This window comes from Cardiocondyla obscurior, linkage group LG12, assembly GCF_019399895.1.
Source record: "Cardiocondyla obscurior isolate alpha-2009 linkage group LG12, Cobs3.1, whole genome shotgun sequence".
NCBI classification, from domain to species: Eukaryota; Metazoa; Arthropoda; class Insecta; order Hymenoptera; family Formicidae; genus Cardiocondyla; species Cardiocondyla obscurior.
Genome location: NC_091875.1, coordinates 3106444 through 3132759, shown reverse-complemented (window position 1 = coordinate 3132759; position 26316 = coordinate 3106444). Strand labels below are relative to the sequence as shown.

At 37.5% G+C, this 26316-nt stretch overlaps 5 protein-coding genes across 11 annotated transcripts in view; 3 read left to right on the top strand and 2 right to left on the bottom strand.

Annotated features, from left to right (window-relative positions):
* The window catches only part of Ae2 (Anion exchanger 2), a 21928-nt gene extending 2430 nt beyond the window's left edge, over nt 1–19498 (top strand). The window contains exons 1-10 of one of the 6 annotated variants that reach the window (XM_070664581.1): nt 3272–3467; nt 4269–4464; nt 10737–10917; nt 11001–11082; nt 11182–11556; nt 12220–12910; nt 13375–13437; nt 14789–15383; nt 15565–16660; nt 16735–19498. In XM_070664581.1, coding sequence (XP_070520682.1) covers nt 4402–4464; nt 10737–10917; nt 11001–11082; nt 11182–11556; nt 12220–12910; nt 13375–13437; nt 14789–15383; nt 15565–16660; nt 16735–17404 — 3816 coding nt within the window. In that variant the 5' untranslated portion in view covers nt 3272–3467; nt 4269–4401 and the 3' untranslated portion in view covers nt 17405–19498. Of the gene's footprint in view, nt 1–3271; nt 3468–4265; nt 4465–8156; nt 8835–10736; nt 10918–11000; nt 11083–11181; nt 11557–12219; nt 12911–13374; nt 13438–14788; nt 15384–15564; nt 16661–16734 lie in introns of those variants that run through there. The other 5 variants (XM_070664580.1, XM_070664578.1, XM_070664577.1 and 2 more) reach the window with 5 other exon arrangements.
* Nucleotides 19305–21840, bottom strand: LOC139107224 (U6 snRNA-associated Sm-like protein LSm5). Of its 2 annotated transcripts, XR_011546486.1 has the most exons (4): nt 21592–21840; nt 21316–21512; nt 21118–21210; nt 19305–20962 (listed from the first exon to the last, which is right to left on the bottom strand). XR_011546486.1 is itself a non-coding variant. In XM_070664650.1 (3 exons), the coding sequence occupies exons 1-3, from the start codon at nt 21635–21637 to the stop codon at nt 21178–21180; spliced, it is 276 nt and encodes a 91-aa protein (XP_070520751.1). In that variant the 5' UTR covers nt 21638–21840; the 3' UTR covers nt 21053–21177. The 2 variants fall into 2 exon arrangements, 1 of the variants encoding a protein (XP_070520751.1); XM_070664650.1 differs by lacking the exon at nt 19305–20962 and having other exon boundaries at nt 21053–21210.
* On the top strand, nt 19775–21574 carry C-mos (mos protein). The gene is made up of 4 exons (XM_070664624.1): nt 19775–19916; nt 19986–20170; nt 20278–20663; nt 20764–21574. The coding sequence occupies exons 1-4, from the start codon at nt 19834–19836 to the stop codon at nt 21058–21060; spliced, it is 951 nt and encodes a 316-aa protein (XP_070520725.1). The 5' UTR covers nt 19775–19833; the 3' UTR covers nt 21061–21574.
* Nucleotides 21838–23711, top strand: Awd (nucleoside diphosphate kinase). The gene is made up of 4 exons (XM_070664646.1): nt 21838–21972; nt 22054–22369; nt 22702–22803; nt 22924–23711. The coding sequence occupies exons 2-4, from the start codon at nt 22190–22192 to the stop codon at nt 23152–23154; spliced, it is 513 nt and encodes a 170-aa protein (XP_070520747.1). The 5' UTR covers nt 21838–21972; nt 22054–22189; the 3' UTR covers nt 23155–23711.
* On the bottom strand, nt 23501–26316 carry LOC139107223 (cell death-inducing p53-target protein 1). The gene is made up of 4 exons (XM_070664649.1): nt 26212–26316; nt 24259–24398; nt 24004–24151; nt 23501–23907 (listed from the first exon to the last, which is right to left on the bottom strand). Exons 2-4 carry the CDS (start codon nt 24371–24373, stop codon nt 23805–23807), a joined length of 366 nt encoding a protein of 121 aa, XP_070520750.1. The 5' UTR covers nt 24374–24398; nt 26212–26316; the 3' UTR covers nt 23501–23804.

The following is a 26316-nucleotide window of genomic DNA, read 5'->3' as shown; positions in this document are numbered from 1 at the left end:
CAATCGTTATTTCGATGACTTTCAGCTGGGCTGCGGTTTCTAAATTAAGTCCGTCAAAGTTCCACTTTGGGTAAACTCTCGCGGGCCACTCTCGCCAATGCCATCGTCATCGTTTCGCACCATTTGATCGTTCGCGCGTCTAATCATCAAAGTCACGAGGCGATCTCGCTTTCAATGAGCTTAATCGCGCACGCGACGTCTCGTGACGATGATTCATCGTCTTGGTGAGACGTCGAGCACTACGGTGACTATGTCCTTGTTCCCCATATGGATGTTCGATTGCCAGTTCAATTGCATGATCCCAAAAACGAAGCGAGCCTTCTTAAAAGGACCGTCCGCTTCGCATATTCTTTATCACAAGCTACGAAGGCTGACCGCCAATTCTATGAGTAGACATAGGGGTAGTAAATTGTAGGATACAAACATCTTGAATGAAATAAATTTTTAACGATGTGCAAATTACGAAAGACTCGCTGTGATGCATTTGACAACTCTATGAGAAATTAAAGCGCGAAATTAAGAAGCCATCGGGATGACGCTGCATACGTAATTATTATGACGACTACTTGAAACGTGGACATCGTACTAATTGCGTCGATTAAACTGTCACTATAATAAGTTATCGTCGATGTGATTTGATTATGAAGAGAAAGAGAAAGTATCTAAGCGTTACTATATCGTTTCGTAAAAAGTAATACAATAGAAAGAGCGTGATTTTTTTTGTTTCATGGATTGATTCCTCGGAAGTAACTTGTTTTCGATCCGCCAGCTGTAAAAGAAATTTGCAGAAAGTTAACATGAAGCGATGGGTTATGTATTTATGATAGATGAAAATGTTTGCCCGTGTAGAAATGCTCTCGCACCGATTCGAAGAACTGATTTCTCCCGAATGAAAAATATCTGCCGGTTAACCAGTGGCTGCGAAAGAGAAGACGAGAGAGAGGAGAGGCCCCGCGAGGCTCATTTTCGTTCTGCTTTTGCCCGTGGAATTTTCCACGACAAGAGGTTTTATGATCTCTGTCGGCAATTACAAAAGGAACGCGCGGCCTGTTTCTTTCTGTCCAAGATGCGAAATGTCGCCTGGAGCACCACGTCGTACCACGTGCACGCAGACATGAGGGACACAACACGTGCGCGAGCGCGCACACATACACGAGCGAAACGTATCGAGCGTAGCAGCAATTTCTCTGCCGAGGATTCTTAAAGAGGAACGCAGATATTTAAAGAAGATAAATTATTTAACGCTTACGTTCACAAATAAAACTATCTTTGTATTCTATATATTTTAATAGTTGCCGTATGTCTGCGTTAAATGTAATTCCGATTCCATGAAACCAGGTCGAAAACCTCTTCGGTTACGTAACCTTGTCCTACAAAGGAGATGCGAGAAGGGAAACATAGGTATTCCTTTCTCTTGCAAGGAACAGTTTTGTATCTCGCACGCTTGCGGGATTTCGGAAGATCCTCCCGCCTTACCCACCGTCATATGATCGCAATATTCACGCGAGAATAATTTTTCTCTCGATTGTCTATTGTGCAAATAAATGCGCTTTACGCGAAGCAAATTAAAGAAAAAAAAAGAAAAAGCTACAATGAGGAGTAATTCGAAGAATACAATTATTATTAGAAGTTGTCTGAAAATCAATACCGTCTCTTGATAAATCTTGCACATCTTGCAAGATATACTGGAAATGTTGGCATGTTATTAAACGTGCAATATCTGTATGCATTTACAACATGCAACATTAACGATGCTTTTCAATAATTGACGTCTGCGATAATATTAATAGTTCCCGTACATATTTTATCTGAAACATTCGGATAATTTAATAATCCGAGCTTGGTCGTAAACCTTGACTACTCGCGTGAAACGTTCATATATACGCAATATGCATTCAGTTATTTATCTTTTCTTTTTTTTATTATATCTAATGCCGACATTTTCGATCGTACTAAAATGTCCGTATCTATTTAATGAAAATATAATGCATGTATATACCATCGATTAATTAATAAAGAAGATATTAAGTCTTAACTTATAAATGTTCTTTTTTTTTTTTTTTTTACATTATAATCCTTAAAGCACGTATATGTAGATTCGTGTAAAAAAATAACTTTAAAATTTTTAAAGATCTTTAAAAAAGAAATACATACTTATATGTATAATATAAAAGTTGTATATTACATCATTTTGCATTCGTACTTAGACTGATGTAAGACGCTTTTTATACTTATCTAATAGAAAATTCGATCGATCGCTTAACAACCTCTAGACATATTATTCTTGCATTCGCTCGATAACTGTTTCAACGTTGTTGAAAATTTAATGAGACGCGTCCAACAGGAATGTCGCGCATTTGTGTTTTGGATACCGCTCAATAAGCTTAAAATATTTTCTTTTCAGTTACGCATACGGTACGGGGAAAATTGTCGACTGACTCCGCATGTATCAATTAGTGAATACCAATGAAGAAAATGGAGATTTTTCCCGAGGATAATTTACATTACCTCGTACGATCCACATTGCGTACTTCCACGAGAGAATTGCGGATAAAACTTGACGTCGGATAAGAGTAAAAAAAAGAAGAAAACAAAAAGAAAAACAAACAGGCGCCTCGGAGACAATTAAGAAACCTGACGTAACGTCACAGCGGCAGATGTTTTATTTACAAAAGGATCCGTCTTTTCGCCAAACAGACTACGACAAATGGGGGAGCCGGGCCGGTTCTTGCGGCCAGATCTTCTCATTGTGATACCGGAATAGAGGTTTAAGGTGTCCTCACGCTAATGCAAGAATCAAGCATATAGCAAGTCAACATGTGCATAGTACCTTTTTAAAGATTTCAAATTGAAAGTTGGACGTTCGGGGACATTCGAGCTAAATAAATAACACCTTTGTGTCGCAAGATTTAAAACATAACGGCACCCGACTGCTACGCGTACAATCGACTGGAACTCGAGACGAATGTAAAATAACATAAGGACTGTACGTAGGTAAAAATACACGATATTTTTACCTGTAAACGTAACGCGACGCAATTATTTTTGATTCGCACGAAACAGGGACCAATGCCATTGTTGTGAAACGATCTTTAAATCGACATCTATATATATTCGCACGTACTGCATGTCTATGCAGTCTGTTGTTCAACAATAAAGCTGATCGTCGAGTTTCTAGGGCTATTGTTACAAAGTCCGAGAAGTATAAGAGGCGTCAAAGAATTCTGCGCAGGGACACGGAAGTAGAACGGAAGGTATTGCCAGTTTGCGATGCGTTGATTAAGGAACGAGGCACGAGAGTTTCGTACGCGATTCAACAAGAGAGAAAGAGGAATTGCGAAAATTGCGCAACATTGTACAGAAAATCGTACATAAATTTATACGCGCGAATTAACACGTTGATTTACAGAAAGAACGATTATCAATTGGACCGAGCTGTTGATGCAACCGTCCGTTGCATCATTGCGGTAAAACAAATACGAAAATTACGTGTCAACTAACGCGACAGACTAAATTATGTTGATTGCCGATACGAGCGTGTCAAGAAACGGATAGAAAAGTGTCGGGTGTGTCGATTACATCACCGCGTTGCAACGCGCAAACCGAAGACGAATAAGAAGATTTGTTAACTGCGCCTCGAGGCGCGATTTCCAATGCATTGTGATAAATTGATAAGCGATTAATACATTTATATAGAGATGTGTGTTTTGTCTTGAATTGCGAATTGTTAATCGACGTTCGAATTGTATGAAAATGTCACATTGACGGGTACTATCGCGGTGTCCACGTACGCGAGACATTCGTAAATACTAAGATAGATATTGAAACTACCGGTAGTCATCGGTCACTCGCGACAAGGTATATCTCATTCTTGACGCCGGTCGCGGCCGTGCCGCTCGACGACTCCTTGCGATTGTTAGTCCGCCAACGAGTGCTCGCGAGATCACTATTCCATCGTTTCTCCCCGGTTTTCTGCTCGAAGATCTCTTCTTTATTATCGAAAGATTTTCCCGTTGAAAATAATCTCTAATTATTACATAAAATAACTTGAATTATACAAAATATGTTTGACGATAGCACTTTCGGTTTATAAGCAGCTATATTTTTATATTTGGTGAACCAAACCGCATCCGCTTTTCTTTTTCATTAAAGAAACTACGTTTGCTGTAATTTTTTTTTTTTTCTTTAAGAAAATTTATTATTAGTGCCATTTATTTCGGCTTTGATTTAATCGCGATCATGTAACGACTATGTGATTATTTCAGCAGCCAACAGAACGGAGCTGCCATCACAGCGATTACTCCACATGTGGACATCGCCGTCACAACTCAGGATCGGCCGGGCACCCAGGAAAAAGACACAGCCTTAAGCTGCATCAACAGCTGCCGCGGCCGGTGAAAGATGGAAAATACCGATGGGTCCAGGAGGAAGCTCTCTTTTCTCGGTTTCGGCAAGCGAGTATCGGTGAGTAAGACAATTAATGCACAGCGCGACCTTAAAAAAGAGCAGAGGGCTAAGTTAAGGGAAAAATCTGTTCGGACTTGTGTGCCGAAGCGAGCCAGCGGCGTATCGGATAGTGTATCTAATAACTGTGTGCCGACAAACAATATTCCATATCGGGATTGGTATGCACTTGGACTTCTGCGATAAATGTATATCGCGTTACTTCAATGACATAATATCTTGCTTATCTAGACACCAACATGCAATTACCACAACTATTCTTAATATCATAAATTCTTCCGTCCGCAAATCTTTTATTCGATCATTTCTTCCGTAAGTTATCAAGTTTTAACAACTAGATTTTTGTTGGACCAAATATCCGTTTTCTTTTTCTTTTAATTTTGTTTTTTTTTTCTTTTGGACGATCTTTTAATAAAAAATTAAGAAACAATTATCATCGGTTTTATTCTTTTACGGGGAGCGTTTCTGGAACGAACAAAATTTATAAATAGCTATATAAAATTATTAATAATCGCAGCTCCCAACGATCAGCGGTTCGTCATCGACTTAAGAGCAGCGCGTTTAGATTTTTTCTTTCTTCGTTTTACTTCGACGTAATTAAAGGATTACGGCGACAAGACTAAATGAAGAAATTCGATCGCGTTTCCAGCACGTGTTATCGCTCGAATCGAACGTAAGCAGATGTAATGGGGTTTCCGAATGAGTCACTACGATCCGTGTCACACATTCGCGTATGCGAAATGAGTTGCGGGTTGTATTGTACGAGTATGTAGATACAAGGGAGCAGGGACCCGGCGGTCCGCGCGAAATGGCGTGCGAATTATCGCGTTTCATCGCGGTTGTCTCTCGACTCCGACATGGATTCGTAAAAGCGGGACGACCTCGAGCAGGACTGATTGGCCTGATTGTTGACGGTCACGGGTCAATAACCATTTGACACCGTGTGCAGCGAGTGCGGATCGCACGGCACGGGCTAGAAACGCGAAACGGCACCGCGGCACGTGACTTCGATCGGAAGGAAAGTTGCTACTGAGACCGCCGCGCTAAGCTCGCCGTACTCGTTCTGAAAAATTCTTTACGACGCCAGAGAGTTGTAAACCTCGCGAGAACTGATATCAAATTATCGTCCACGTGTCGCCAGATCGCCGCAACCGCACCGTGCACACCGTTGCATAAGCTTGTTAAATCGAGCTCAGATGCGCGGCGTCCCTGCGAACGCGAACGATCATCAGCGGCCGTATCAGCATCAAACCGCTCGTAAAGCATCGATCTTGTGATTTCTTTCTTAGCGAAACGATGTCAAAATCGTTTCCTCAATGAGATTCCCAGTGAGTTCCAGCGCGATACTGATTTTCAATTCGTGAAAGGCCGCGATTAGTTTCGTCCTGCTGACCTGAATCGAGCGATCGAACGGCAAAGTGTCGCCCCTCTTTTGCCTTTACTCCTTTATACCTTTCGCGAGCAGGAAGTCACCTAATAGAAACGCAAATTAGGCGAAATGCCCGGAAATTTGATTCCATGTGTTCTCATTTTTTCATATCTTACTTTTTATTTTCTTTTTTTCCTTTTTTTTTCTTTTTTTTTTCTTTTATGTTGACTGTAATCTGAGACTGAATGATGGAAGAACGAGATTTCTTAGAATAAGCTTGCTTATTCGGTGCTCCTCCGTTACGGTATTGTCTTATCTTACATCGTGTGGGATTTAAACCGTTAACGAGTTCGCCGACGTGCCATTCAAGCGCTTACGCAAGGTCGGAAGCCGCAAATTCGATTATCGAGAGCAGTGTCAATCGTATCCCCACAATCGCGTAGCTCGATCGCCGCTGGCATTGTAAGTGCACAGGTGGACCATTTATGTCGGTGCGCGTTTATTTTTAAGGCAACATTTTTATCTATGCTTCCGACAAATTTCAAGGTAAAGGTTTCCGTAATTTCTGCATCGTGATCAAGGTGACTGCGCGCTTTTTTCCATTCGTCTTCTTCCATCCAACGAGATGACTATACGCTCGTTTAGTTTATTATGCAACCAAAGCTTGTACTAAATCTTGTTTAGCAATTTGTCTTACAAGTTCGAACAACTTCAAAACGTAAATCACTCAAACGCATCGTTACTCACCCTCGTCGAAGCATTTTGTTAATTTAGCAACTCTTAGCTTCTTCAGCTAACAATAAACTTTGTCGTTACTCGCAGCGTTATAATTAATAGGACACTTTCAGAAAGTAGAAAGACTCACAACCGGTTTATTGACGTTCGTGCTTCTCCTTCGTCTTCTCTACCTTTCACGTATTCCCTTGCGGTCAGTTGCCCTTCGTTTTCTAGTCAAGTTCAAGGTCGGATGTTCATTTAACTCGCCGCGCAGGGTTGGCCGCGCTGGTCTTGAATATACTCGCCAGTGCGGAAGACTGCAAAATCGCGTGCGCTTTTAAGTTAAAGAAAGCCAATCGCTTAAGTTTTAATGCCCATCAATTTAACGTGATAAAAATATAATTTAATGGACGTCGCTTCGATGTAATTTCGGTGGATCTTATTATATAATTTTATGTAAGCTTTAAATAGACGAGAAATTTCATTAAATTTTAACGAGCACACTCCGTTCTAATTGATCAACGAATAAATATTGTCTGAAAATACGGTATAAATTAAAATTGTCTTCAAGGCGTTTTAAAACGCTAAGTTTAAATACCGACAACTCTTTACAAAAGCTGAAAGAATATTTTTTAAATTAAAATGTTATTAAAAAAAAAAAAAAAAAAAAAAAAAAATAGCTGACGAAAATACTGAATTTCCTCACCTTTTTTTTTCACGTCCAAAATTCAATTATATTCCCGTATCGCTAAATTGCAGAAATAATCGATAAGAAACGATTGTCGGGCAGGAAACGAAACCTTCTGTTCGTTAAATACCAAGCTCTTCATCGATTTACTCTGGCGGCATTTGGGAAAAAGGTCATTGCTGGCATAAACTGGGGAGGCTGCGGTGTAGGTTCAAGGCCGATCGGAGCAGGAAGCGAGGAGCACACGTCAAGCTGAGAAATAGGAAGACGCGGTCGATGATGGAAAAGCTTATTCTCACATGTCTCTAATATCTCTCACGCGATCGCAGTTACAGCGTAGGCGGTGATAATGAAATATTGAAACACGATGCGTTTCCGATCCATTCCGTGGTACCAATGGCTCCGATGATCAGCGAGCAAAAACCGATTCTACGTATATAATTTTATTAGAAAGCTACATTTTACGGCCTTCACCGCCGTTCAAACAATGTTGTAGCCTCTTCTTGTTCTTTCTCGTGCGCTTCTCTGCTAATAATAATCGATAAGTCTCTGTGACCTAGGCCCATTCGAAGTTAAATTACTTGACATTTTTCCTCCTCTTTCATTACTCCTGCAATCTACTATTTAATATTCAGCGGAGCTCCTCTTACGTAGATTCCTTCTCCGAATACGATTTTTTTTCTTTCTTTTCTCTGGAGATCTGTTTTATTCGAGCCCGTGTATTCTAGATTTCACGGCCGATTGACACTTGTTGCGTCCGCTAGCCTTTGCGCAGTCAATCATCTGTAGTCTTTCCGTGGTGAATTTGATTCCAAATGCGTCGAGACACCGGCACGTATGCCTACTTTTTTTTTATATTTTTTTATATTTTTTAATATATTTTTTTTTATAAAAGATTCGATCGGAAAATCTGAAAAAAGAAAAGAGCCTTTCGTTAGAAATTACCGATTGTTAATTTGTTAGTTCGAATTTATTGAGATCGATTTACATTTTATTTATCAAATTAAAAATTGCTATAATATAGAAAAACGATATTATTAATATATGTTTTTTGGGAAGCTGGCAAGTTCGAATATTTTTTTTTTTCTTCACAGAAAGATGTTTGTAAGAACCGGTGGTCCCATCGAGCTTCAAAGGATTAACTGTAACTGTTAGAAGCTGCGCACTCCAAAATGCATGAGCATTAGCTAGGAAATTAGTTTACACGAAGGGAAATTGAAAATCCTGAATTTGAAATCCTGATTAATCGAATGAGTAGGGGAAGGAAGAGAGCGGAATGGAGGGAAGAGGAAGGAACGAAGGGATTGCTCCTCGATTGAGCGTATGGGGTTTGATATCGATCCATCCCTCCCACGGACTGTCGTGTGCATTTCCCTCCACCAGTTTTCTCCTCTTTCTCTCTCCCGGTCCGGCGGGCACCACCCTCCGCCCTCAGTTTGGATTCCTCCAGCTCTCAGCGCCGACCGGCCGGGTTGTCACTCGGCCCGGGATGCCATGCCCGAGGCCACCGCCGGTTCCTCCGGGAAGTCGTTCCTGCAGCGGGCGCGGGGCAAAGTTCTCCGTTGGCTACGACGCTCTCTGCGGACGACACACCAGGTGAACGTATTGTCTCGTTCCTCAAAAGGCCGGTTTTCGCGTCCACGACTCGTGCGTCCGAATAAATTATCTCGCAAGAAGGGAAAAGTCCCACATTTTCCCGCCTCTCTTTTCCAGCTGCTCTCGAAACGTCCCTCGACGGTTTATTCAATCGTTGTTTAGTCAATTATAATATATATAAAGATATTTCAAACTTCTGTGACGTGGGTTACTGTCACGCGGACCGTGAAAAGCTATCAGAAACATCAATCCGATTAGATGGATAAATTTCGTAACGCTTCAATTTTACGATGCTTTCAATTTTATTTATTAAACGTTTCTAGACATCGAAATTAATGGCATTCGAATAGTTTATTAGGGCCTCTTCGAATATCTGATAAGGGAGATGTTTTAAATATCTCTTAAACGTTTGTCAATAACGTTAGAAGCAAAATATAGTTAGATAATGTGTAGAACATTTAAGACACGTTATATAATAATAATTCTTGTATTTTTCAAGAGTAGCTTTCAACGTTATTTCGATTATTTTCACTTTTTATTCATTTTGCTATCATGTTTTCTTTATTAAAGTCGAAAGTCAGATCATTCATTAGCCAAACAGATGTTAACTTGAAAGAATATTAAACACGTAGTAATATTTACTGCAAAATTGTTCTCATTTATTTTTTCACATTGTTGTAATAGACAAGCTTATATTTCTCTGTATCAACGTATGTGAAAATAAAAAGAAAGTATACTCGTAAAACTCCCCAACGTAATTTTGTCGCAGAATTAGAGCACTGTACCGCGTAATGAAACCACGAAGTTTTCGAACGAACAATCTATAGAGAAATGAATTTCGTGAATGACTGCACAACGTTCATTTTGATGATCATGCCAGATGACGTGCTAGATTAATTCGGCGTTGCTTCAGGATATCTGTTGGCGCGGCGCATAATGAAAAAGTTTTTCAGTGCGCTTTCCTCTTTTTCTTTATAGTGAAACGACCAACGGTATACTTCAATATTGTTCCAAAGTTGAAATTTGTTTCGAGAACGGCAGCGAATTTTTCGCAGTGAAAAAAAAAAGTTTCACATCTCAGACTTTATTGGGAAAACATATTTACTTCTGTGCCGTCGCATATCCATCGCATACAAACCAGGATTTTGGACAATATAGAACAAAGTACGAGATCGATTCTGTCTCTCTTCTTTAATGGCTCTTTGACTATTGTGAATAAGCGCTTGACCCGAACGTGCACGTTAGCGGTATATTTTTAAGCCTGTATGAGAATGTAAAACCCGATAAAAATGAACCTGAAAGCGAAATTCCATTATAAAACGAGATTGATAATAAATTTATGCATGGCTGATGCATAGTAATTAATTATATACAGTGCCAAATTTTTTTAAAGGTGAAAAATAAATTTTTTTGTAAATAATTTTTTTTTTTTTAATTAAATATGATATAAAAGCATCCATAAAATCTATACCTCGTTTCATAATTCAAACATTATTCTGCCACCATTACCCATTTTTGAGATGTCCAAAATAACTCGATAATGTGTATTTTACCCTCGAGATAACGCTAATAACGTACTTGGTACTTGTGAAGATATGTTGCTCTCTGTAGAAATCGATATCTGTATTCTGAATTGCATAGGTAGAATGGCCTAGGGCGATTAATGCGATTATCTCTAGCTTTTACGTATCTAGAATGCCCTAAAAAGGATCTTTCATGATTCTTCGATCTTTAAAACGGAATTCTCGTAGAGAAAATACCAGTAATTTTCATATACCTATATTATACAACGTTGTCTTTCTTTCGCGACATTTTATAATTTTTTTTTTTTTATAAAATTGAATTAATTTACAGCGGTGCGGTAGCGTTAAACATTAATGTACATATTTATTTCATTTATAGATCGACGGACATGCCGCGGAAACGGGACCAGAACTCGATGAAGAGATGGAGAAGGTTTTTGCGATGGATGCCGGGGAGAAGTTCGACGTAGCCCGGCTTGGGTCACCCTCAGAATCAGCTGGCTCGGATCGAGATCGTGATCGCGGACCACCTCGATATGGCGGCGATCGCGATTTCAATCGTAAGTCGTGTTCTCGTTTTTCAACATTATTAATTTTCATCTCTTCGAGAAATAAAAGTAATGAAAACGATATGGTTCCCCAGAATACCGCAAAAGAAGTTACCCGCATCCGCACATGCCCTTAAAAAGCCTGCATTCTAGATCTATGCGACGACACCTTTCACCGTAAGTTACTGAATACAGTGTAAGAATATTTTTATTAAAATATTAAAGCCAGAGAAAATACGTTTTACAATTTCTTTTTTTTTTTTTTAATATTCTTAGCGAAGGATCGGCGACGGAAGGTTCCACTGAAGAAGACCACAGCAATTACCAAACAAAGAACAATGAGATCCAAGAGGTTGATGGGATTAATCGTAGCAGGTTGCAGTCGATTGTCACATCTGAAGGCGAAGTCGACGATGAAACAGTGGAGGAAACCGAAAATGTTGGGGGCAGCGAGAACGAGGCGCCAATTTCGGAGAGGGCAGCTTCTGGTTTCAGCGACTGTTCAACTATTGGCAGTCCGAGGGTACAGTTTGAAAAGATCAAGGAAGAAGATGTATTAAACACGCAAACAGAAGAAGTGCCAATGAGTACCGTCGCGAGCGACCTTGAGGAAGATCGAAATCGCCGACGCCACCAGAAACATGAACATAAGTAAGTTGATTTGATATGATGATTTACAAAGAGCGATATATATAAGAAAAAAGAAAAAAAAAAATCTTAATTAACACGTTAATTTCAAACGGGAACGTTTATTTTTTTAATGAGTAAAATAACATCTTGATGAGAATATGGGGTCAAAGTAACTCTAATTTGAATATCGTGTCTGCATATATTACGTGCACGGATCCTCGATATTTTAAGGGCGAAAGTTTAAAACTGGCGGTCACATTTCATGTCACAATTTTGCGGACTCATATTTGCACTGTACAAACCGCGCAATTATGATCACGAAACGACCGACCTTTATTTCGTACCATTCCGAGCGATGAGCTAGATTCGGCAGCGTGACAATTCCGGTACTGAACGGTACCAAGTCGGCCAGTTGGCATCGAAATTTATGAGATGAAATGTGCTAAAAAAATGCATGTGTACTTTGGTCTACATCATGTATACTTTGACTTAAATGTTAGTTTTATTTAGAAGAAAAGTCCAGTTTTTCTTAAAAAGAAGGAATAAGATTTTTCTGAATCTTATGTTTTTTTTTTTTTTTTTTTTTTTTTTTTTTTTAATGTCTCGTAAGAGAAAATATAACGATTCACGTAAATTTTTCTATTAAAGACTTTACACGAATTCTATTATTGACTACTCTTTTAGACGTCACCATCACAAATCTCGTAAATACTCTTTGCAAGAGGATCCGCAATGGCGAAAGCGATCGGGAGCCGGTCTGACAGACAATTCAAGCTTGCTAACTCGACGTGTCAGCGTTCAACCAGAAGAAGCGAGCACATTACAGGAACTCGATATCGATGATTTAGAGTCGCACCGTAGTGATGATCCTCGTGGTATGCGTCGGCATAAAGCCGCTCACTCGGTGGTGCAAATTGGCCGACGAAAAGAAGGCGGTATCCCTCATGACACCTTCAAGAAGATGTACGATCATTCGCCGCACGAAGTGTTTGTTCAATTAGACGAGCTACATGGCTTAGGCGAGGAACGAGAGTGGCGAGAAACGGCTAGGTGGATTAAATATGAAGAGGACGTTGAAGAAGGTGCTGACAGATGGGGTAGACCTCACGTGGCTTCCCTCAGTTTTCATTCACTGTTGAATCTTCGTCGTTGTCTGGAAACTGGCGTGGTCCTTCTCGATCTAGAAGAAAAGGATCTGCCCGGTTTGGCTTACAGAGTAGTCGAACAAATGGTCATCGAAGAGCTCATTCTGGCTCAAGACAGACCGGTTGTGATGAGAGCGTTACTGCTGAGGCACAAGCATGTACACGAGCACGAACGTGGATTCCGATTCGGCGGCAAAAGAAGCTACTCCACCAGTTACACCAGTCTCCAGGTAATCGTAATGATAAATCTTTTTGTAACATGCATCGTGCGTACGAAAACGGCCGATTAAAGATTTGCTAAACTCGCTTCGAAATTGCTTGTGTTAAGAAAATAAAAATAAAATGATGGTAATCTTGCGCAACAGGTAATAATCGTGTTTACAGGCTTCAGGATTGCTACCTAAATCTAAATTAGATTTGATGAATTCCATCTCAATTTAAACTGGCAACCTTAGGTTTGCACGAATGTCGTGGAATAATCGCGATGGCTATAATGAATGCTGACGTATTTTAGTTGTGTTCGCGTTTAAACTCGAAAATAAATCGCTTTTATATGAATGTAATGCAGTTTATGCAGAAATATCGAAGAGATCATCTGCAGAGACGATGTATCGAGCGCGATCAGTAGTGAGTAGTCGTAGCGGGTGGTAGCGGGCAATAGGTTTAACTGACAGTGCTAATATTGTTTCCACAGTCCATCTGGCTGGAGGAAGAAGATGCTGCGCGGGAAGCTGCTGAGAACCATGTAACCAAACATGTAAATCTCTCGTTTCCCGAATCAAACGCAGTTTTTTTTTTATTTCTATTACTCTAGTCCTTCACTCTGTTTGCTCGCATTTCTCACATGAATTTTTATGTACTTTACAAAAGTAAATTTGGCATGAATCTACGAAACAATAAGTATGTATATGTATACACACATATATATATTTGTGTGTATGCATACATATCTTGATCTTGCAAAAGCTCTTCATTTAAATACTGACTAAAGACTGTCTCAAAATATGAAACGACAATTTATTGAGTCAAACACATAGTGATATAAGATATTAATGAAAATAGTTCACTGTAGTTGTATAATCTTTGCATAATTTCATTATTCTTAATATTGAAACTAGTACTAAAGCTTATTTAAGTGTGCGGAGTCAGTTTTTTTGCTTCGTGTTCTTACTTTTATAACAAACAAGTGCCGCAATATTATTCCGTAGCTTAAATTAGGACGACCGCAGTGCGTTCTTGCAGCTTGTGCAGTTTGTCCATTGTGTTGCGTCTTCACGGGTGCTTTTTTAGCACGACTAGTCCTAAATCAGCCTAGGCTAAATTAATTCTAGAAATACTCGTCTAGTGCCGTTTGTCGATCGATAGCGACTACAGACGCTTATGATCGCACTTTGATTCATTACAATTTTATTCCTACTTGTTAGACTTTTTTGCAAATTTTTATTTGCGGAACAAATCACCAAGATGTGACACATTTTTCATAATGTACATAAAATATCAACTCTTTAAACATTTTAATATGAAAAATCTCTTTATGTATTATCATGCATTCGTGTGTGCATTTACGAATATGCTATACATCAGTTATCTTGCTTTAGAATTTTAATCGTTTCTACCACAAGGATATTTTTATATGGCGAGATGCTTACCTTAATTAATATCTTTTATAATTATAATATACTTGTGACGAGAAAAATCATTCTTTTCTTATCGTATATTTCGATTATACTTAATTTTCATAAACTTGAAAGATTAATCAGCTTGTTTTTTTTCTGGAAAAATTATTATTATCTTAAACATTTCTTTGTAGTTAAACAATATCGTGAAATCAGAAGAACAATTGTTTAATTATTATATTTTAATCAAAAATACATTATATTCGTAAATAAGTTATTTATTTTATCATTCATTTAACTTCATAATTATTTTTCACTTATTTCATAATTTATTTTTTTGCTTTAGAAATTAGTAATTAGTTTTAATTGCTTGATAGCACAGATTGTTCTAGTTTCAAGATATTGAAAAAGAATTGAATTTGTTAGTCTTTTTTCGGCGTAATTAAAAATTTTTTTAATTGTTTTATAAAAATTTCGAATTTATCCCGACAGAATCTGCAAGACGCGAAGCCGAAGATCATTTCATCGAACTTGGCGCTCGACAGTAATCACACGGTGGTCGATATGAAAGAAGAACAAACTTACATGAGCAGTAGCGAGGATCTGAAGAAGACTCACAACGACTACATCCTCAAGAGAATTCCAGCCGGTGCTGAGGCGACAGTTGTACTTGTCGGCGCCGTTGACTTTCTGGATCAGCCAACAATAGCCTTCGTACGATTGGCCGAAGGTGTATTTATGCCGTCCATCACGGAAGTCACGATACCCGTCAGGTTCATGTTTACTCTATTGGGGCCAAGGAACGCAGACTTGGATTATCACGAGATAGGTCGGTCAATCTCCACTCTGATGGCAAACACATCGTTCCACAAAATCGCTTATAAGGCTAACGAAAGGCGAGAGCTGCTGTCGGCTATTAACGAGTTTCTGGATGATTCAATTGTACTGCCACCCGGGGATTGGGAGAGACAGGCTTTGCTTCCGTTTGATGAACTTAAGGCTAAGAGCGAAGCGATCAGAAAGCGTAAGGCCAAGGCGCTTCAAGAAAAGAGCAAGCCAGAAGAAAGTGAGGCAGCTGTAAAAAAGGGTAATTAAAAAAATGCTTAAATAATTAAATATTTAATATTTCCATTTAATATAATTTAATATTAAATATTTAATATTTCCATTTAATATAATATAATATTAAATATTAAATATTTCCATTTTTAAATTTATCTCTTGTTATTTCGTTCTTAATTAATTATTATTTATATTACGTATAATAGCTCTTCTTGCCGGCGAGGGAGAAAAGAAACCACCGGAAGACGATGATCCATTGCGACGTACTAAACGACCGTTTGGCTGCCTCATCAACGACATTAAACGTCGCTACCCGTTCTATTTGTCTGATTTCACGGATGGTTTGAGTTCGTCCTGTCTCGCAGCAGCTATCTTCATGTATTTCGCCGCGCTGTGCGGCGCCATCACTTTCGGCGGCCTGATGAGCGACAAGACGCAAAATGTAATTGGAATTTCCGAAACTTTAGTCTCCGGTTCGTGGACAGGCGTAATAATGGCGTTATTTGCCACTCAACCGCTGGTAATCATCGGCACGACTGGTCCTTTGTTGCTTTTCGATGAAAGCTTATACAAATTCTGCCTGGCAAATGAGCTCGAATTTCTCACTGTACGGGTATATATTGGCATCTGGATGGGTATCATCGCACTAGTGATCGCCTGTGTCGAGGGTTCGGTTCTTGTACGACTCTTTACCCGTTTCACCGAAGAAATTTTCACTGGATTAATTTCTATTCTTTACATTGTTGAAACATTCATGAAACTTTACAACTATTTCGTACACAATCCTCTTCTCCATGAATACAGCTTTGGGCCCGACTATAACGACACGATTTATCCACTATATGTTACTGAAATGAAAGTCACTAAATCGCTGTGGAACGGAACTGAGGAGACCTTACATTTGGAGGAGATTCGCGAACTGGTACCTGGTCGTAATAAAGCCGGACGGCTAATCAATCAGCCTAACACAGCTTTGATGTGTACGATTCTTTGTCTGGGCACTTTTCTGGGTGCCTATTACTTAAGAATTTTTCGAAACAGCCATTATCTGGGCCGTAGTGCTCGAAGAGCCTTCGGAGACTTTGGTGTGCCTATTAGTATCATCGTCTTTGTTCTAATTGACTATCTATTTATGGTAAAAACGGAGAAGTTGTTGGTTCCCGAAGGACTTTCTCCATCTGTACCAGGTAGAAATTGGTTCGTATCTCCCTCTGGATCCGTACCTCTTTGGATGATTTTAGCTTGCGTGATACCAGCTTTGCTGGTTTACATTTTGGTGTTTATGGAAACTCAAATATCAGAGTAAGTAGATTTGGTTATTTTAATTACTAGAGACGACTCACATTTTGAACTAATTGCAATTGTTCGTTTTTCAGATTGATTATTGATAAAAAGGAACGTAAATTGCGAAAGGGCAACGGCTATCACATGGACATCGTGGTAGTTTGTCTAATGAACGTAGGATGTGGTCTGATGGGTGCACCTTGGTGTAGCGCCGCATCTGTACGCTCTCTCACTCACGTTTCCGCCGTGACTGTAATGTCACGCACCCACGCGCCCGGCGACAAGCCGCACATCGTCGAAGTGAAGGAGCAACGAGTGAGCGCTCTCCTGGTCGCGATACTTATAGGCCTGAGCGTACTTATGGCACCGTTGTTGCGACGGGTACCGATGTCCGTCCTTCTTGGTGTATTTCTCTACATGGGCGTCTCGTCGACGAACGGCGTGCAATTATTTGACCGTATCAAGCTATTTTTCATGCCGGTCAAACATCACGGCACAGCAAATTATGTACGCCGCGTGCAAACTAAAAAGATGCACATCTTCACTTTCATACAGATTTTGTGCCTAGCTGTATTGTGGATTGTCAAGAGTACTAGAGCCGCCCTGGCCCTGCCCTTCTTCCTTATTCTGATGATACCGTTACGCGCTCAGATGAGCCATTTCTTCACCAATACGGAGCTGCGCGCCCTCGACAGTAAGGAACCCGAGCACGAAGTCGAAGACGAGTTGGACTTCTACGAGGAGGCTCCTCTACCTGGTTAGATTGTGCCTTAATCGAATATTCGCTATCGTGGCGTATCTCTCTTCTCTCTTTCTCTTTAAATTCGTCCAAGATATAGTACCTATCGAAATTATTTATATACCTATTTCGCATCAGGGTCATCAAGTCCTTATATAGCGTCGATTTGCTAATACAGAGAAAATTATATTTTCATTAAATTATGGAAACGCGTTTACTGATAGGATCTATCGATAGAGAAATTAAACGGTATCATATAATGCAAATAAATATCTAAAACAATGCAGTAAGAATTATCCTCAGTCGAAAGACAGTTGGATTTTATTTGCACAAATTGTTTTTTCTTTTATGTTTTACAGTTTTTATTTTCTAATTTTTCGAACTTAATAGTGCACGAATTTTCATTTTCGTTTATAATTATTAATACTGCATTGGCCTATACATTTTAATTGTTTAAAAAATTTTTGTAATTTTGTTTTTATTTTTTTTATATATATATATTTAAAATGATTGCCTGATTGCATATTTTGAAATGATTGAGCCACAACTGGTGCCTCTGAGTGCCTGATATTTGCGCCTGACAATGTAATGCTCAGGAGAAGTTTACGTAATGGCACATATAAGAGTAGTGCCAAAGTGTTATGAAGACAATGTTTGGCTAGTGATGCTTTTCGAGAGATAACGTTTTCGTAAATTGTTCCTTTCTCTCTTCCTTTCATAATAAGACACATATTTAATGTAAGAAAACATGTAATTGCCTTGAATTTTATTCTTCAAAGATGTGTATTATATGACACAATTTGTGAATTTTTGCATGTTCCAAATTATTAATTCTTTAGTACGCGATATAAGTCTCAAAATTTCTTCTTTCTTTTGTAGAACTGTGCTTCTACATATATATATATGAAAAAAAAAAAAAACATTTAACAAATTCGTGTTTTAATCTTAAAGTTAAAAGTTTTAATGATCTTTGCTTTGATAAATTTCACAATTGCTACATATTGTTAAATTTCTGGCTCGTACTTACATATATATGTACATATCTTTATAGCAGCAAGTACTTACAAAATTTATATCTTTCACTATAAAAATAATACTTAAAAACCTGTATCTCGTTTACTTGCACAAGTGCTTATTCATAACTGCACTTAAAAATGGGATAGTTGTTATATTTTTATATCCACACGTTAGATTCATAGAATTTCAATTTCTTAAGGATTTATGCATCCTTGAATTCTGTGAATACGGATTTTCCGTAAATCTTTCAGTAGATACTCCTGCAAGTCGACAAAGTCGAAACTGCAACATTTTATTCATTCTATTTACTTGATCAATACGTCCTGCAAACTCCATTGAATAAGTATTCATATATTTACTCGTAAAAACATGATTTTAACTCATTCTTACAACGTGAAACCTAAGAGAATTGATTCGCGCGCGCGTTTGCGAGCAAGACGAGGCGATCGATGAACGCTGTAATTAGAGCGGTTCAGAATTATCGTAAGACATAAAAGGCTGGTGAATGAAAAAGGAAGAGTTATATTTAAGAAGAATAAACTATTTTCAAACAAATAGAAAAAAAATATATATATATAGAAAGAGAGAGGATACATCGTATTTTTATTCGTATTAGAGTATTTTACTAAAAACTTCCGTAAAGTCGTTTCCGCTTGTTACAAGTCGATTGTTAATTAATCGATAATAGAGAGAAATCTATAGACAGAATGGAAGCGATATACTTAATCATTGTGATAGCAAACAGAATCGCTCGAAAACAAAATGGTACAACCGAGCACTTAACGTTAGCGACAAAGTTTACAATACCATTTCTCTAATTAGATGTTCAATCGATCCATAGAGCATTATCGATGCACACGTACGCGCGTACATACACACTTATATGCGTTCCTATCGTCGTTGATATTAATATTGTAACAAAAGATTATTGAAGCGAATTGTTACAAGAAGCGATAGTACGGTTGTACATAATCTAGTTAACGTACAGTATTAAAAAGAAAAAAAAAGTAATAATAATTAGCAAATAGATAATAGACAGTAGTCGATTTGCGCCTTAAATTACTGATCAAAGAAATAAAACATATTTTAATTGTATTCTATTTGTACGTGTCTTATTACCTATACCAATTTTTTTCTTTGCAACTAAAACTTCGATATGTAAAAGGAATGTATGCTCGAATACTCGATGTTGAGAGAGAGAAAAAAAAAGAAAAGAAAAAAACTCTGTTATACGATCCGTATTATTTGTATCTACGGTTCTCTCATTGTCCTCAACGTGTTAGTAAACTGAAAACGGAATTTTAATGAAAGTCCTACGCCTTTCTACATACGCGACGTGATGGAAAAATCATTTCCTATGCAAATAGTGTTAGAAAAATTCCAAGCACTTTTTCTATAAATAAAAATCGTTATTCGTACCGTAATCGTCATTTTAATGGCTTCACCGCGAAGATTAGTGCCTGCAGCATTAAAGCTCCTCTCACCTCGGCCATTGGAAAGTACTTTATTGAATATCAGGTGAGAGCGATTGTAATATTTTTGTTATTCAAATTAAAGTTTTATAAATGGAATATGATAATTTATTAGAACTCCAAGTCCAAGAACTCCGAATAACTTTCGTGGAGAGAACGTAGGAGATGAAAGGCTATTGTCACCGTTCAGTGTAGATACTCCTAATAGGATCAAACTACTCAAAGACGGTCTACCGCAGAAACGTCGCTCCCTGCTCGGAGTTGGTGCCTTCGGCACAGTCTACAAGGTCTCTTACAAAGGTGTCCTAACGTAATTTTCTTTAAATAAATTATATTACTAAGTACGTCAAAGCTAATCGTATGAGGAGCAACGAAAATGCTATTTACCGTCATTATTGCTGCCTTAGGAAATCAAGTAGCAGCAAAAGTAATTCCGCGGAAACAAAACGACGATGAAGTAATAAACTCGGAGAGACACGCGACTAATCTGCGACATTCTAACATCGTGAAAATATTAAGTATAGAACAAGGAAATAGCTTGTCGTTGATAACGATGGAGCTGTGCAGTACGTCATTGCAGAACAAGTTACAGGAATCAGCTCTGTCGAAAGAGGAACGGGTTTCCATTTGGAGGGACGTTGCTAGCGCTCTTCAATTCTGCCACGATTCCGGAGTGATCCACGCAGATGTCAAAGCAACCAATATTCTTATGGCAGCTAATGGTCAAGCTAAACTCACTGATTTTGGCAGTTCCGTGTTAGTCGACGAACAACTGGTTTCCATCAGTCCGCGAGTATGCACGCATATATTAAAAAAATTTTTATTTAAATCAAAAAATAAACATAATTATAAAATATAGGCATACTCAACTTGGATTTCTTTTCTTTTCTCAGGGTACACCGGGTTACACAGCACCAGAAGTGCTTCGAGGAAACGTACCTACATTCGCCGCCGATATTTACTCACTAGGAATTGTAGCCTGGCAAATGCTGTCGAGAGAAGTGCCATTCCATGGATTACATATCCATACCATAATATATATTTCTGTAAAAGGTACGCGTCCTAAAGACGAAGGTCTCGACGACGAGTTCGCTGGAAGATATAAGGAACTATTCAGAGCAGCATGGTCGCATAACCTCGAAGACAGACCTTCGCTCGGCGAAATAATCAAAAGACTTGATCTTTTGTAGTCAATATTTGAGATTTATTTAATCGAAACTTAGCTTAAGTTTATAAAAAAATCTTACTTGTACGAAGGAGCTTAACGTTTATATTTAACGTACTTAGAGTCTCGTTCAAAGTTTCTTTTACGTTTCTGGCATCTCGCCACCAGGCACCAACTGTAAAAAAAATATTAATCGGATATGAAAATGTATCCTTTGCTTTCCTTCTTACCAAAATCTTTTTGTAAATAAAGTTTCTTTCAAAATTAAGCAAATAATAACCATTGTAATGTTGCTGCCGTTAAGAAGAATCTGATCGAGCTTTGTAACTCTGCGGCCTTCTGGAGTAGCTTCGCTTTCCGTTACATCCTCCAGTAGCATGTTAACGAAGTCGTCGAAACCCTGCAACGTTCCTACGATCTCCTTATCATTTTTCATAATAATATGTATCCGAGAGCCGATACACTTGTCAACCAATTCTGCAAATGAATACAATTTTATTTAACGCCAAATTGTAAATCCAATAAACTAATGTGCGAGTTTTTTTTTATTACTTACCTAGTGGCAATAACGTAGACGGATTTGTGTTAACTGATGTAGCCATTATTTACGAAAAACAATTACGCAACTCATAAAATATTGCAAATTGCAATAATCACCACTTTAGACGGCGGCTTGATAACTGTTGACAATTTCGTAATATCGCGATTTACCACGAACTATCTTGTCGATAAGTTTGAGAACGTTCTCTCTCTATCACGACCGTTCCTAAACTTATCAAAAATTTTCATGGTCCGCGAACAGCTCGACAGAGGTCCCGAGTTCACGTTCGAAGTAACCTGCACCGATTCAAAGTTGATCGTTCTCTCCACTCTCTCCAGTTTTCTCTTCGTCACTCATCGTATCGAAAGGAAGGAAGCAAACGACGCTTTAGTTCACGTAGGCCGGAAATAACAAAACGAAATTTTCACACGCCTAACTTACGCGCTGGAACATAATTACAATCGTGGCACTTTGCAGGTTTCGCATTACAACGCTTCTCGTGGCTTCTCCTGGCTTCTCCCCACCTCAGAAGAAATAGTCAGCCGCGTGATCACGTCGACGATCTCGACCTTACTTACGTCCTCACTTCCTCTCACCGGCTCATCGGCGTCGCATGGTCTTGGGCTTCGTCTCGATTTTTCTACAAATTATTTGCAAATTAATTATGGCGGAAAATAAGGAGCGTACTTTTATCATGGTTAAGCCGGACGGCGTGCAACGTGGTTTAGTCGGCAAAATTATTCAGCGATTCGAAGAGAAGGGTTTCAAATTGGTTGCCATGAAGATGGTGTGGGTAAGTCGCTCGCACTTGAATTCACTGTGCTCTTGTTTAAACCTGCTTGGATTGACCAAAGACTTGCAAATATATATTACATGGCTCTTAGAAATATATTGGGAGAATTTTAAATTTAAGTTTATAATTGGTTATAAGCATACAATATGGACTTGAAAATGGGAATATATTGAACAATGAGATGCACACCGGTGTAACAAATTAAAAAATTAGAATTTATACATATGCTGCTTGTAAAATATTGTTTTTTATTAATTTTGATTGACTTTGTGATATTTTTGACTAGTATGCATTTATATTTTTTTTACATGTGTATTTTATTTTTGATATAGCCTAATGAAGATCTCCTGAAGCGTCACTATGCTGATTTGGCATCAAGACCCTTTTTCCCAGGTTTAGTTAAATACATGAGTTCAGGACCAGTTGTGCCAATGGTAAGTTTCTTTTAAAGACACTACAGGATAATTATAATTAACTTGTTCATATATTTAATTTTAAATCATATCAAAGTTATCTATTAAAGAATTGTAGTATTAATAAAATTTTTATTTTAGGTCTGGGAAGGATTAAATGTTGTAAAGACTGGTCGTGTGATGTTGGGTGAAACAAATCCTAAGGATTCTGCGCCAGGAACAATTCGTGGAGATTTCTGCATACAAGTAGGACGAAATATTATCCACGGTTCCGATGCTGTTGAGTCAGCTAAAAAAGAAATTAATTTATGGTTTGGCGAGAAGGAAGTAATCGACTGGACCGTTGCGTCTGAAAAATGGATCTATGAATAATTATCTGTGACGGCGAGTGGAAGCCTTTCAAAGAATATAATGTTCTTATAATCATTCTTAAAAAAAATGTCTTCTTAAACCTACTGCCATTACACAAGTAAATTTCAACAAACTTATTTATAAATTTATAAAAATCGCTTTAAAAACTACCAAAAAGCTATCACACATAAAAAAAAAAAATTATCGTAAAAAAAAGTATGTTAACATGAAAATTTTTGTCATAGAAAATGTTATTGCGAACAAACACCAAAATTTGTGAAGTAACTTTATTCTATATAAAGAATAAGTACTAGGAGATATAATGTTAAATTATAGAAATGTCATTTAACGATAACTGCAAAATATCTAAAGATAAAAACAATTTTTATTTATAATTTTTAAAAAATTATATAAATCATATATAATTTATGAATTTTTTTTATGTGTACACGCGTGTACGTATCAATTATATTTATGCAGTTCGTAAATTACGTGAGCAGTAAAATGGTTTCTATGTTATAGATAATTCAACAATTCTTTATCACAAATATGTAATAAAAATATGCCTTCTTTACGAAGTGTATTCTAATTGATTGGATTTGCTACAGAATATAGTTCCATAGTCTTTTTTTTTTTTTTTTTTTTTTTTTATAGTATCCCTATGTGAAATATTAATTTGTGGATTCTCCAAGAAAAGAACCGCACGCTGGGCAGTAATGCTTTTGAACTAAGCAAGAATCCATGCAATAAGGACACGGGGTAAAACACCAGCATCTGAAAAAAAAAAAAAAAAGAAAACAGAGTTAATCGTACTTTTTTTCGATAAAAAAAAAACTCGTATTTTGTATATATTATATTTTGAAATCTTACAGAAACAAAAAAAGACATAGCGCCATCAGATGTGTTTTCGTGTTTGCTGCCGATTCTACGCGTGTAGTTATATTAGCGTGGCAATGTGGACAAATCAGATGCTGGCTTTCCTTGCCAAAAGCCGTCGCCGTTATAACGTGTACTGTAGCTGTAATCACATAGTATTAAATTAAACTTTAGAAACGTATCGTTCGGATAACGAGATGCATTACTTCCTCTGATAAGACTATTATCTTTTCGTAATTTGACACTTACGTGAAGGCATCGACGGCTGTGGCATTGACGGTGGTGGTTGCGGATGAGGATACATCGGTGGTTGCGGATTAGGATACGGTTGTGATGTATAACTCGGTGGCTCCATTTTTTCCATTAAAATTATTCGACCACTTCGTTATCTAATTGTAAAGAAAATGGAAGATAAATTATTATTTTATTCTAACATATTTATTATATAATAAATCACTTGTTGCACTCATCGTATTCTACGTAAAGCTACTTGAAATTTCGTCAGCAACGGTGGCGCCGCATTTTAGGATTTCTCGGGAACTAAAGCAGACTCGGGAAGAGCTTCAAGTCAAATTTAAATTTTCTGCGCGATTGTTTTTAGCACCGCGCGGGAAACTAAACTTCGTTTTAGCTTTTGAGAAATCCCAAAACGCGGCGCCGCCGTCGCCGACGAAATTTTTAGACAGCGACGAGAGCCGACTGTTATCGTCAATTGTCAAATTCACTCGATCAAGACAGTGATGGAAATTAACTGACGCGAAATCAGACATGTTACATGATATATTTATCATTTTGTAATCAAATAAATTATTAAGAAATTCGGAATATATATAATAATGATAAGTCTTTATCTGTCTTACATATAATATTATATATGACAATATATATATGACTCATTATTTGCAGAATACATATCACGATAACTAATCATAATCTAAAATCATTTTTCTTTAAATTGCTGTTCCAGCGAAACAAATAAGTTAAAAATATATTAGCTGAAACTGCTGATAAAAAAAGGAATGAAAAAAACACCTGCCTCACAATTAATGTTCTAATTCTATTTCGGGAAAGTATTGCAATTCCGGTACACCTATGATACATACATCTTTAAGAATTGATGTCGAACCTTTTTATCATTACGCAGAATAAAGCTCTATCAAGTGCTGTTAATGATAAGCTATCGATTTCTAAAAAAAAGAACTCAATCCGTGAGATTTCGTGTTACGTATATAATATGTACACACGTGCATGTGTCATAATATGACTCATACGTTGTATTAGTTTCAATGTCATATCAGTTAAAATTGTATCGAGAATAATGATATTACATCATCTGTTCACTTTTACAAAATCGTTATCTATGTTAATATCCGGTATCCATGTATCTCACTAGAATGAACGTTTCATTAAAAAGATAATACATACATGTTCTTTGTATTAATTTTTTGTCACCATAATATATAGACAGTAGAAACCAAAAAGTAAAAAAAAATCTGAGAGAGCTTCATACGGAAAAAATATATCTCTCGGTTTACTTAAAATTTAGTTACCACGCCATACTGACATAGAACTATTTTACTTTTTCTAAGAATGAAAGAATGCCGCAGCTTTGTAATTATATAAAATGTGCGTCGTGAAATCAAATATATTTTTGATACGTAAAAAGATGTGCGAGTGGGCATGTGTCCTTCGAATAATCGATCTGTTTGATATCATCGATTAAGTAAAATAACCATTGGCATCACCTTTAGCAAATTGCCAGCCACGTTTCAGTATAGATAACTGATAAGGAAAGTCGAACACGCTTCGCCTTTTAAAGACAATCATAAAGTTGTGACTCTAATTCATTTTTACTCACATTCTGCATTTTTTTTTTTTTTCCTTTAATTCTTTCACTCTTTTTTTTTTAAATTTCTTTTTTCCTCTTTTGACCTCATGTTTTATATTAATACGCCTTGATTTAATTTTATGTTATTTAATTTTCACCTAAGAATAATTGTAAGAAAATATAAAAGGTAGAATTTTTTCACGTTTTAGAACTAAATTATTGTAAATCATTCTTGATTTTTTTTTCAGGTGTGATTTTTTTTTCTTTTTTCTAAATAAACTCCGTTGAAAACTATTTTTTTATACAACCAGTTAACTGTATTTTTCAATTTCTCTTCAATCTAAACTCTAGTTCAAATTAATGAATAAACGTACCTGTTTGCACAAAGAAAATCCTCGTTTGAGAACGCTTACAGTACAGGAACACACTACTAGAGTTATCAGCAACGGTTGCAGAACATGTGAGGTATGTACTGCTAT

What these genes read in the sequence shown, in the direction of transcription:
- C-mos (XM_070664624.1), top strand. Translation starts at nt 19,834, where the DNA reads ATGGCTTCACCGCGAAGATTAGTGCCTGCAGCATTAAAGCTCCTCTCA. An exon ending in AGTACTTTATTGAATATCAG is followed by an intron (nt 19,917 to 19,985) that starts GTGAGAGCGATT and finishes ATAATTTATTAG; the next exon opens with AACTCCAAGTCCAAGAACTC. An exon ending in TGGTTTCCATCAGTCCGCGA is followed by an intron (nt 20,664 to 20,763) that starts GTATGCACGCAT and finishes TTCTTTTCTCAG; the next exon opens with GGTACACCGGGTTACACAGC.
- LOC139107224 (XM_070664650.1), bottom strand. Translation starts at nt 21,637, where the DNA reads ATGGCTACATCAGTTAACACAAATCCGTCTACGTTATTGCCACTAG. An exon ending in GTCTACGTTATTGCCACTAG is followed by an intron (nt 21,513 to 21,591) that starts GTAAGTAATAAA and finishes ATTCATTTGCAG; the next exon opens with AATTGGTTGACAAGTGTATC. An exon ending in ACGGCAGCAACATTACAATG is followed by an intron (nt 21,211 to 21,315) that starts GTTATTATTTGC and finishes TTTTTTTTACAG; the next exon opens with TTGGTGCCTGGTGGCGAGAT.
- Awd (XM_070664646.1), top strand. Translation starts at nt 22,190, where the DNA reads ATGGTCTTGGGCTTCGTCTCGATTTTTCTACAAATTATTTGCAAATTA. An exon ending in TTGCCATGAAGATGGTGTGG is followed by an intron (nt 22,370 to 22,701) that starts GTAAGTCGCTCG and finishes TTTTTGATATAG; the next exon opens with CCTAATGAAGATCTCCTGAA. An exon ending in CAGGACCAGTTGTGCCAATG is followed by an intron (nt 22,804 to 22,923) that starts GTAAGTTTCTTT and finishes TTTTTATTTTAG; the next exon opens with GTCTGGGAAGGATTAAATGT.
- LOC139107223 (XM_070664649.1), bottom strand. Translation starts at nt 24,373, where the DNA reads ATGGAAAAAATGGAGCCACCGAGTTATACATCACAACCGTATCCTAAT. An exon ending in ACAGCCGTCGATGCCTTCAC is followed by an intron (nt 24,152 to 24,258) that starts GTAAGTGTCAAA and finishes ATGTGATTACAG; the next exon opens with CTACAGTACACGTTATAACG. An exon ending in CTATGTCTTTTTTTGTTTCT is followed by an intron (nt 23,908 to 24,003) that starts GTAAGATTTCAA and finishes TTTTTTTTTCAG; the next exon opens with ATGCTGGTGTTTTACCCCGT.